A 12,662-nucleotide genomic window follows, 5' to 3' on the forward strand; every position below is an offset into this window, starting at 1 on the left:
GGCATCTTTTAATCTTTTTCCTAAACAATTCGAATTGTGAATAGCCTTCAGTGAATCATGTCACTTCACTGTTTAAATCATTTCATCTTTCCTCTGTGCCCATAAGCCTATAGAAACTCTTTGGCTTGGCTTATGCAACCCCTCCAAAATCTGGACAGGTCCTTCTTTCCACGCTCTCACATTGGACATCTCTATTCCAGCTACACAAAAATGCCTTGAGTTCCCTGAATCGGTAGCGTCCACACGTTTGTCCAGTGTGCACAGGCTATTTTCCCTGCCAGGGCATTTACTCATCTCCTTCCCATCCTCTACCTCTTATCTTCCATGTCCATTTGACCCACTCCTATCACAGTTAGCCTTTAATGGTCCAATCAGCTGTTACCTCATCAAGCAAGCCTTCTCTGAGTTCCCAAGCAATATACATTTCAACATATATTCTCATAGTAAATCATAGCTCTTATACCATATTGCATCATCTGATATTTGTCTATCTCCATTACTTGATATAAGCTCCTTAAGGGCAAAGACTTCTCTCTCATTTCAATTCCCAGTGGCTAGCACAATGCTAGATTCTGAGCAGGTGCTCAATAAATATTTGCCAAGTGGACAAAAAGGAAAAACACCCAAATCTGGATAGCCAGGGCCCAGTCATAATCTGAATACCAAATCTATTTGATCCTAGATAAATCATTTAACATAGCTGAACTCTATTTTCCTCTCTGCTAGAGAAAAGCTTATTCACTTGTAGACTCTTTCCTTCATTATCCACCCTCCAAACAGCAGCTTAAGCTCATGTTTTGCCTTCAAAATAAAATTCTACCAAGAAGCGATTTTTCTACGGGAAAAATTCGACCAAGAAGCGATTCAAGCTTCTCCAGAAGCTCCGGAAGCTTGAGCCCTCTTAGAACTGCCCTCACTAAACAGCCCTAAACCTAAGAATGAATAAGAACCAGCAGGTGAAGAGCTTCTTTCCCCTATTTCATCAACACTCTTGACCAAACAGCTCTACTGCTCTCACCGAGTGCCACACCGGATCGTGGTACCACTCCAGGAGGTTTCAGGGGACATTTTTCCACAGAACAAAACTAGTGTTGTCTCTTCAAAAGGAAGGTAGAGAAGAAAATAAGACTAGAAAATAAAGGAGGGGAACAAATGCATGCTGATTGGGAAAAAACAGAGGGAAAGAGGACAAATAAAAGTGGAAACAATTTAAGCTAGATCTATCACTAGATCGAAAGGAAAGATGCAGAGCACCTGTAGTTTCTTAGAGACCCCCCCACAATGGGCTAAGAGCACAAAATACATTGATGTCTCTACCACCACCACACAGCCCTGTGGGCATACCAGCAAAAAAAAATAAAAATAAAAAAAATAAAATCCTTTTCATGGTGAGCGTTAAAAATAAGGCATAAACAATATAGAAGAGAAAGGAAGCAATTTAAAAATCAAAAAGCTGTGTACAGTTGATTTTCATGTTTGAGACTTGGGAAACACGGCTAAAAGGATGCATATATTTACAAGCTACTAGACATTGAACCTCATTGGCAGTACCTGAAAGGCTGGGACACTGCTCTTGGGTGTCCTTTTGCATCATCTGACCTGCGGAAATCAAAGACAGATGCTCACATATCACCAGGCCACGTGTTTTCAGAAAGACCACAAGGCACATCAAATGGTATCAAAAAATATATATATTAAATTAGCAAAAGGGAGAAACCTTGCAAATGGATCCTAGATTGCCCAGAACCAGGCTTGCTATCCCCTTTTCTCATAATACTGCAGAAAATGATAACCTCATCTTTGAGCAATATGAACCTTTATTCCTTAGATCAGGAACTCAGTAAATACCCAATCTGACTACAGTACTACAGTTTCTCCCAGAAAACTAAATTCCCTGTGAATCTGTTTGGTGTTTGTCATACCGGCAACACATCCTTCTGCTATGTGTGTCTCTTATTTATAAGTCAAAGCAATGTTGCTGCTTCCTATTATATTAATTTGCGGACTGGGGCCTTGCCACCCAGTATATTGAAATTTTTTAAAAATGATGATATTTACAAATGTTTGCACCTTTTAATTCCAAAACCTTTTTTTAAACCCATTCTGAACTACCAGCAGGTTTCAAATGTTGTGATCAGAACGCAAGTCCCATCATTGATTCCGGTGAGTAGTTTGAGACTTCAAAGTCAAGATGGCTTATAACTTTACAGGCACAGGTAAGAATTGCTTATTCAATTTTCAAAAATAGAAGGTAAAGCTGAGGACTTAGCTTGGATTGCCAGAGACTGGCATACAATACTTTTCCATACACTATGAGTCAACACAAAAGCCTCGGCACACCTGTGAGGATCCAACACTGGACAAGAAACTCATTCACAGCAGAAGGGGAGAAATCCAAACAGAATTTGAAACAGTCCCAGAGATAACTCCTTTGCAGCCTAAGGTAGAATTCCAGAGACTGAGATGCAGCAGTTGCTTTTCGTAAACTTCTAAACTTTAGCTACTCCCAACAGTGATAAAATAATTAATAAATAACATGAAATAGTAAACTTAGAATTTGTAGAACAAAATTCAAAAGAGAAGATTACAGATTAAAGAGAAGATTAAATGTTCTCTTCACAAAGGGGAGCATACTATGAATTGAAGTGTTTAAAACAGATCTACCTAAATGCACAGGATGGTGAGGTACGTGGCTGTCTCTGACTTTTTAAGGCACGTAGTTTGTCTCCCTGGGTTATACCATTTTTCATTTCCACATCTTCATCATCTTCTAAGTTATTCTGGAAAAAAATACCCATTCCAAAGAAAGGTCAAAATTTGGCTTTATATAGGTTTCTTAATAGATTACATATATAGATACATTTTATACAGATTATCTTCATATAGATTAAGTCACTAGAGGTACTATGAATCAGCATTGTCAAAGTTTACACAAAAGAACACTCAACTATTTGCCAGTTCAACAGGCAACAAGTCAAATTCCAAATCAAAGAAGCTGGGAATAGATGTGGGAGAATATAAAAGGAGCTGTTTGTTACAACGGACCCCAACAGAGGAGACTCTCTCCTGCAGACACAATCGTGCGTTGGAATATAGCCTAGATACAGAAGGGCCCACAGATGCAGTACAAACATATTTTTAGATACTACCAGGAGCCATCACTGCAAATTCCACAACTTGTTTACAAAAATACAAGATAAAAATACTTTAGGATATCTATACAGTAAGTTATTAACACAGTAATTATTTTAACACTATTAAAAGCACACAAGTTCTTTTCAGAAGGATTTAAAGGACCTTGTTCACTAGATCTTTCCTTCTGAAGTAAGTCTTTATTGTTTGAAAAGTAGAAGTACCAGGCTAGTCTCTTCAAATGCTAGTCTCTTCAACAGCGCTGATGCAGGGGGAGACACTGATACCCTTAATTTATTGATGAAGAAAGGACACACTCATGGAAGTTAGGAATACTGCCCCAGCTCTCATAAACTCTTAATGACCTTCGTATGATTTCAAAATTAGATTTCTCGTCCCAAGATGCAATGTTCTTTCTAAAATATATGCCACAGCACACTGTCATTGCACCAGTGAAGACTGTATTTTGCCTTTTTTCCTTGACTGAAAAATCAAAGTGCTTGGATTTGCTAAAATCCCTCCCAGCTATAAGAGTCCCCTCCCTTATTTAAAACTAGAACTCTTGTTTGATGAAAAATATACTTCCATCAGTCACATTTGAGTCATTTCTGATTGCAATACCTCCTCACTCCCTGCCACCTATGTTGGGTTCCACAGGTAACCCTGGGACTCAGTAGGCATGTCCTGAGTAAAAAGACCAAATCTCACTATCACATCTCTGAGTTTAAAAAAGAAATAAAGAAATGCAAAGCACAAGGCCAGTGGGAAAGAAAGAATAAGGACAAAAGCTTCCTAGAGGCAATCCCTTAAAGAATGGGTACAAGTGACACAGCCCAAGACCCCAGGAAAAGTCGTCCTGCCCAAGAAGAATACCAGCTCAATAGTCACAGGATCATAGAGTCTTCATGACAGAGGGTTCTCTTAGAGTCTCAAGTTGCACTTCTAAAAAATCTCCAGGAATCAGTTTCACCCTTCAATTCTATTCATACAACCCCAATGGGGGAGGAACTTACTACCATCAAAGGAAGTCTGCAAGAACAGGAATCAGGAAGGTCTGACAGCTAGGCTTGCTAGTGGGATAGTGCACCTGAGAAGGTGGGCTTAGCTTCACCAGGCTGCAGTCAGCACTCAACGTGCTGGGATGTTACCAGTTACTTAGCACAGAGCCAGAGTGTCCCAAATATGAGGTGAGGCCAAAAAGCATATAGGCCCTCATGAGAATGGCCAAGAAAGCTTCTAGGAGCTGACAGAATCCTTACCACAATCAGTTTCATTGTCAACCAGGTGCTTTTGCAGGATTTTGAAAACCAGGAATGCTGGTTGTTCCTCCAACTAGGAGGCTCTTTATGTTTCCCACTAGAAACACCTTCAGAATTCTAAATATAAAATGATTCTCAACCTGTAATTCTAAAATTCAACCTTTCAGGTAAGTATAAAAGTAAAACAGATATAAAAATTTACTACCCATACAATCTTTCTGAGAAAACTATTACAGGATATGCTCTTCAGGAAAAAAGGAAAGATAACATGAGATCCAATAAAATTAGGGATCTAACTGAAGAATATGAAGAGGAGTTACAGAATCAGACTATATAGTTCTGATCCTAGGACTTTACACACACACACATACACACACACACACACACACACACGAGGGCTAAGAACAACCAGTCCAACTTAGAAGGGAGAAATGTCTTCAGGAAAAGAATGGAATTAGAATGGAATTTTGCTGTGTTGAGATTTCGAAAAAATTTAACATTGTTTGGCACAACTTTTTAAAGCATTATCTTTTCCTAAATGCATAGAAAACTATGCAAATAAAAAAAGGCAATTAAGTCTAGGACAAACAAAGAGAGTATCAAAAAAGAAAACAGTCATAGTGTACCACTAAGCTCAACCGTGAACAATATTTACATAGTAATAATGTGCACATTATTTGATCTAACAAGTATAGTTATATTGGGAGTAGTGGTGACAGTGAGACAGAAGAGCTGCATCGTGTCTACAACAACCAGGAGGCAATAGAAAAATGTCCAAAATTGATCAATTAAAAAACAGCAACATAAGCAAGGTATTTATAATAGAAAAATGGCACTAAAAATATTAGTATAATTTTCCTAGAGGTTTCCCCCTTTGGAAGTGGGTCCACAGATACAGAAAGGTGAGAGAGGAGACTGATATTTTTTGTTGCTAGAATTCAACACTAGTTGATATTTTTTAAGCTGTAATCATATATTGCTTGAAAAGAATAAAAGCATTTTAAAAGATATACAGTTAAACAGAAAATTAAATAATAGTACACTTTAAATTATAATTACTTTACATGTATTTTTCTCTCATTCTATTGTGAATCTTAAAGGTCAAATATTTCTGTAAATTATAATACATTTCAAAATCAGAAAACAACAAAAATACTACAATACACAGCCATGCACTTAACTACCCAGATTCAACATACTTTTACTTCCTCCCCTCAAGTTTACTTAAATACCCTCACAGGAGCCGCCGCATTGTCTGCAACGAGCCTCGTGGGCCACCGTTCTCCCCCAGCTCCTCTCAGGCGAGCGGCTGCGGTGGTGACGACAAGGGCAGGGGTGTTTTTTCTTAAAAAAAAAAAAAAAAAAAAAGTATTTGGCTAGGCATGGTGGCTCATGCCTGTAATGCCAGCACTTTGGGAGGCCAAGGCAGGTGGATCACATGAGGCAAGGAGTTCAAGACCAGCCTGGCCCACATAGTGAAATCCCATCTCTGCTGAAAATATAAAAATTAGCTGAGTGTGGTGGCACGTGCCTGTAATCCCAGCTACTTGGGAGACTGAGGCATGAGAATCACTTGAACCCGGCAGGCGGAGGTTGCAGTGAGCCGAGATCACACCACTGCACTCCAGCCTGGGCGATAGAGACTCTGTCTCAAAAAAATAAATAAATAATATAGATATATATAGAGAGAGATGCAGATATATTTATGATACATTTTTATGTATCATGTATAATAAAGTATAGGTAAACATGAAAAAATATTAAAACCACCTATATATTTACAATCAAAAGCAAAACACATTAACATTCTGGCACATAGTCTTCCAGAATTTTCCCTGTGCTATATAAAACCCCCAACCTACTTCTTCCTTACAAAAAGAGGTTGTATTATATACATATGCTGCTTTGTAACTTTTTTAACTTAAAAAACATATTGTGAAAGTTTTTCAGGGCACATTTTTTTAAATCTCTGTCGTTTTATGGTTCCATAAAATTCCATTATCTAGATATGCCTAATGTTATTATTTAACTGATACCCTAGGTTAGACTGTTCTCTGTCTTTCATCACTATAAATAGCCTCAACAAACATACTCTCATATATACCTGGTTTATGAACACTCTCTTATTATTGCCTTAAGACAAATTCATAGAAGTGGAATTCCTTTTAAAGTCATCTTCTACATGATCAAATTGCCCTCCAAAAAGGCTGTACCATTGTAAATTCCAACTAGCAATGTTTCAGAGCTTTTTATTCCCTAAACGTTTGTCAATACTGCATCCATTTTTAATACATTTGATAGGCGTAAATAGCATGTCATCATTTAAATTTGTGTTTCTTCCATTTCTAGGGAACTTTTTTTTACATTTACCAGCCAGGAAGGTTCCCATATTGTTTTATTTGTGTACACAGTATTTTGGTGATTTGTAAGAGTTCTTTATATCCACAAAACCCCCTCATTTGTATATGTTGCATATATTTCCTCCCATTGATCATTGTGAGAATGAATTGGAGGTCAAGACTCAGGGGAGGGACACATTTAAGTGGCCTGATGAGAGATAATGGATTGGATTAGGGTATGGGAAACTGCATGGGAGCCCAGACTCAGGGAGAGGGAAGAAGGGGGAAAGATCCAGACAGGCAATACAGGTCTGAAAAAATTTACTAAAATGTAAACCGTATTATTTTTTGTCTAAACTAATCTTCTTTTATTTTGCCTCTGTGGCCATTGTACAAAAGTGTGGGGCATTTTTAGGACTATAAGAGATAGAACATATAAACTATAAAATTCTCAGTGATTAATAAATAGCCTTCAAATTCAACAAAAATAGTTAACATTATTCAAAACATATTTACATTAAATTACAGAATTAAGAAACTAAAAAGCTATATGGAAAAGGACGTTGGCCTCCTGGAATACTGAATAAGACACACAGACATAAATATAACAAGCCTTATATTTATTAGGGGATTGATCCTATAAGATATACCAGGTCATAAGAGCCTGTAGGAGGAAAAGGTTTATTAGCAAATGCAGTACAATATGTTCTGTGGCACAAATCAATCTCATGAGTTGGTAGCCAGGGGAGAGTTTGAAAACTTTTCTCATCAGGTGCTGTTAGGCCTCCTTCCTTGTACCAGATTCATTCTTCATGACAACTAAAGAACACATTCACAAATGACAAATGAGGAGAACCCACTCTAGGCCTCCATTCTGCCCCTAGGCTCTAGCCCCTCTCCCTACAAAATGCCAGGGCAGACTCTCTTTTGTCTTAAGCTGGTCCAGGAGAAGCAGATTCCCTGGAATCCACTGAAAAGAAACAAAACCACATGGCTGATGTGCTGGCAACAATGAAGAACCCTACCTAGTCCAGGAAAGACCCTCCTGTCTTTGTCCCCCAAAGGAAAGGGGTCTGCTCTCAGACACCCCATTGCTCTTCGGAGGATCTAAGCAGCAACACTCTTTCTTTTGGATACTGGACTGCCCTACATAAAGGCAAAAAAGTGACAGTAAACTAAAATACTGTACCAAGAGAAGTACAATTAAAAAAACAAACAAACAAACAAAAAAACAAGAGTGATGACCTAGTGAAAGAACAAATAACAACATAAAGAATAAATATTTTATTCCACCAGTTGTTTTCTCCACACACAATCATGTCCACAGATTTCAGCTGGATAAAGTAATTGCTGACCAAAACGTAAACAAAATCATGGCACAGTAAGCTATAGGAAAGGCTGTGGAAAGTCCCATTAGGAAGAGATCTGTGAGATAGAATATAGCACACTAGGGAATAAAGATGGAAGAGTCATAATAGAAAAATGACATAAATAGACAGTTTAAATAGAAATGAGTAAAAATAGAAGTCCAAGAACTGGAAGATAAAGATGAGAACGGAATTTTTAGCAGATTTTAATAAATTGGCTAGGAAAGGTGGCTGAGTGGTCTCTAAAGTTCTTTTCAGCTCTCAGACATTGAACCTACAGATTTAAGTGTAGGGGAAAGGCAAAGATGTCCTCTTTATAATAAGCTGCTTCTGATCAATAAAAAGTTTGAATTTATCAGAGCTACCCACATCTCTCTTCTGGCTGCCCCACTGACTGCCACTGGTTGGGACCTTTAAAACCTGGACCTCCCCATCACCAGCTCCCTGGCCTTCCACCCTCAGCCCTATATGACACCATGGCCAGAGTGATCTCCCGACACCATGATTCTGTGTGCTGTCACTCCCCTGCTTAATAACCTCTGGTGGATCCCAATGGCATTCAGATTAGAACTGGTCTTCACTGTCATAATGGGGGAAAGAAACGTGCTTAAAAGCAGGATATTAGAGATTTAATTTTCATTCATAGATTTTTCTAAGATGCACCCTGCTTATGAGTACTTGATGGATTTTATAAATCACAATATCTCAAAGATGTAATTAAAACAACTACATTCTTGTCTACTTGATTGTTAATTTGTATGAACTTGGCTGAATATTAGCAGCACCCGTATCTAATTAATATCACTAAGTCGAGAGCATCTACTGATTGGCATGCTAATAATGGACTATAGGCCTAAAGTAGAAAGACAAAATGTAAAAACCGTTGTTATTCCAGGAGAAGTTTATTAGCAGGAATGGTTACAGTTTTGCTCAAAGTTACTGTATATAATTTACTAAAGCCACAATGAAGACCTCATAGAGAGTTAGCAGAGTATAGTGAGAGGCCTCCTGGGAGGGTGGCTGAGTGCACAGACTTTGGAGCCAGAGCACAGAAGTTCAAATGACCACCTCACCATGTACTCAGGATCTTGGGCAGATGGTTTGACCTCTAACTCAGGTATGTCTCCTGTAAATGGGCCTAGTAACACTGCCTATTTCATACGGCTACTGTAAAGATTAAAAGAGTTCATTAATGTCAAGTGCCTAAAACAGTTCCTGGCACATAGTGCCTTCATGCTAAGATTCTGATTTAATATTTGCACTTTAAATAAAGTACTTTAAATCCCATCTTTAAAAATAACTCCAAGCCATAATGGACCTATAGGCCCTAAATGTTAAAGTGAGCACTTATTGCTAGTACTGTTTTGTATTTGAGCACATAATGCACTTGTGTAGCTTAGATTATTACCAATTTCATGTCTCTGTCCTTTTTTTCTCTCTGAAACTATAAGCCTTCTTCATCCATTCACATAATACTTATTAAGGCCTTTGGTCAAAAATGGAATCGTGATGAAGACAAATAAAAGTCTCTACCTTCCTAGAGAGTATGAAAAGGAGAGATGAGGACTGAGGAGGAAAAGTATAGTGCAAGGCAGGAGCAGGGAGCCTAACCTACACCCACAGGATGGGCTGTGTATATTTCATAGTGCCCAGTCCAGCACTGAAGTCCAGGCTCTATAAAGGTGAAGCCTCTATTTTATTTCTCATAACTCTAAGTTGACAAAGAACATTCATTAAAACCACAACCTAGTCCATCACTATGATCTGCATCATTCTGGTTGTTTTCCTTTCACCTACATCCTAAGCACTAAAAAACTGGGGATTTGTTTTGTTTTGTTTTGTTTTGTTTTTTTGAGATGGTCTCGCTCTGTTGCCCAGGCTGGAGTGCAGTGGCACGATCTCAGCTCACTGCAACCTCCACCTCTCGGGTTCCAGTGATTCTCGTGCCTCAACCTCCCAAGAAGCTGAGACTACAGGCATGTGCCATCACACCTGGCTAATTTTTTTTTTTCTATTTTTAGTAGTGATGGGGTTTCATTATGCTGGCCAGGCTGGTCTCAAACTCCTGGCCTCAAGTGATCCATCCGCCTCAGCCTCCCAAAGTGCCAGGATTACAGGCATAAGCCACGATGCCCGGCCTAAAAAACTATATTCGAATTCTCCGAATCTGGTAATACACAGCTTCTTAGTAACTAATCACAAGAAAATTACTGTAGGCCTAGAAAGAAAAAAAAAAATTTAGAATCTCTGCTTTAATCTTTTTTTTCAAGGCAATCTCAAGAGGAATACTGCCTTTTTGCACTTTCTATATATACAAACTAAGTAAATTCAGAAATTCCATGGACTTTCACCCTCCATGCAACCTGAAACACATTAAATTCTTAGAGCATTCTCAATCTATTTTTCCATGTGCAATTTATAAGAACAATAAAGACATCAATAACTCTGTTAAGTCCAATTTTGAGCAAGCTAATTTTCCATATTCATATGATATTCCAGAACTGGCACCAGATAAGCATGGCAAGAAAAGTGCTTGTAAGAGTTACTTGCACAAAGCCATTAACTAGCTAATAAAGTAGTCCAAGAGCCTTATACATGATGCTGTGTAAAATATTCACCATACCATCATTCTGTGGCATCTCTGAATTCTTTCATTTCTGCCCTTGAATTTTAGAAACAATAGCATTTCAATGGCTAAAACTAAAATAATGATGGGGGGGTGCTATGGTCTGAATATTTGTAGCCCCCAAAATTCATATGTTGAAATCCCAACCCCCAAGGTGATGGCATTAAGAGTTTGTTTGCTCTTTTTGCCATGTGAAGATGCAGAAGGTGCTGTCTATGAACCAGTAGGCAGGCCCTCACCAGACACCAAATCTGTGATGCCTTGATCTTGAATTTCCCAACCTGCAGAACTGTGAGAAATAAATTTCTGTTGTTTATAAGCTGCCTAGCCTGTAGTGTTTTGTTACAGCAGCCCAAATGGACTAAGACCAGGGAGTAGACTTACATATACTTATATTTAAAACTGACTTATTTTAAATTCCAATCATACTGCATTCCTTACCCTCACAGTGATACATAAATGTTAAGTATTCTTAAGATCGACAGATTGGGGATTAAAAGAGTATGAGAATAAAATGTTCTAACTACCAGATGTTAATTTAATCAAGATTATGATATAGAAAGTACTATGTTCCTGCAAGGTAAATATGTTTCTCAGATAACAGGATTAACTTTATGTTTGTCTTTTCAGAGTTCATAACTCAAAGCCCTGTTTACCTGAACTCAACCTGGGAAGGAAATGCTGACTAGAGCAAGAAAAAGGTATTCTTGCTTAGCTATATTATCACGTTAAAATCTTAGTTCAGAGCCTTTCTTTTTATTTGCTCTTAATAGGTGAGACTGGAACACAGAGACAAGAAAGTCAACAAAGGCTCTAACATCAACATGACCTTGGATAAGGTGTATATTTCATCAGGACAGATGACTTAAATGGGTAAACTTAGTCACCTCATCAGCAGCCATCCTGGAGAACAGAGCACTAGGTTTAAAAATCAGTTCTTCCAACAGTCTCCAGCCTTTGTCCTTGAAAGAAAACTCATGCTCCCAATCTCCAAGCACTCTGGCTATCTTTCTCGCTAAAAAGAAATCTGTTTGGGATGCCAATCATTAACCTAAGAGAGCTATAATGTGTTCCTTCCAATCTGGGTTCCTTGTGGGCTAAGCTTGAGCCACAGTATTTGGTTTAAGGCCCTTATCCGGGTCTACTGGGTCACTGTCTAATAGAATGTAAATCTACATTGTTGCTTCTATATTTTTTCTTTTTCTTTTGTATTTTTTAGACAGAGGTTCTTGCTCTGTCGCCCAGGATGGAGTACAGTGGTGCCATCATAGCTCACTACAGCTTCGACTCCTGGGCTCAAACATCCTCCCACCTCAGTCTCCCAAGTAACTGGGACCACAAAGGCACACATCACCCTGCCTGGCTTGTTCCACTATTTTGAACAGGTCCTTTTTTTCTTTTTTTTTTTTTTTCTGCTCCTTTAGAGATAGAAAAATATAAACCAGATACTTAGCTTCACCTTAGGCATAACGTGGTAGAAAGACCTAAACTAGGAATTGAATGCCCAGTTCTCAAAGTGGCCCCACTACTAAACAACCCTGGAACTTTAGTTTCTTGTCTTTACAACAGTGGAACCAAACAAATGGTTTCACTGTTGTTTCTAGTTCCAAAAATGCTCATAATCCTAATTCTTAGTAAATCTCTTCTATTTTTAGTCAGAGGTAACAGGGTGTAATATAAAACAAACACAAGTTTGGACTCAGACAGACATGGATTGAACCATGTTTGACACTGAGGTTAGAACATCTCTGACACGCAATTTCCTTCCTATAAATAGGGATAGTATTACCTAATTCACCAGGTAGTTATGAATATTAAATCTGACAATATATATCAACTATTTAAGGTGGTCTGTTTACAGTAGAGCTTTAAATTTTTTTTAAAAAAGTTGTCCTAATCATGTTTTCAAGTCGGCACTTACTTTAGAAATCAGCATGAA

The 12,662-nt window shown here is 38.2% G+C and overlaps 1 protein-coding gene across 3 annotated transcripts in view; it reads right to left on the bottom strand.

The window, feature by feature from the left end:
• CDC14A (cell division cycle 14A) overlaps positions 1 to 12,662 on the bottom strand; it is a 163,590-nt gene that overhangs the window by 21,460 nt on the left and 129,468 nt on the right. For all 3 annotated transcript variants that reach the window (XM_007977818.3, XM_037998112.2, XM_007977816.3), the window contains exons 12-13: positions 2,665 to 2,780; positions 1,552 to 1,599 (exon numbers count right to left, since the gene is read on the bottom strand). In XM_007977818.3, the coding sequence (XP_007976009.2) occupies positions 1,552 to 1,599; positions 2,665 to 2,780 (164 nt within the window). The remainder of the gene's footprint in view (positions 1 to 1,551; positions 1,600 to 2,664; positions 2,781 to 12,662) is intronic.

This window comes from Chlorocebus sabaeus, chromosome 20 (genome assembly GCF_047675955.1).
Source record: "Chlorocebus sabaeus isolate Y175 chromosome 20, mChlSab1.0.hap1, whole genome shotgun sequence".
Classification (NCBI taxonomy): Eukaryota; Metazoa; Chordata; class Mammalia; order Primates; family Cercopithecidae; genus Chlorocebus; species Chlorocebus sabaeus.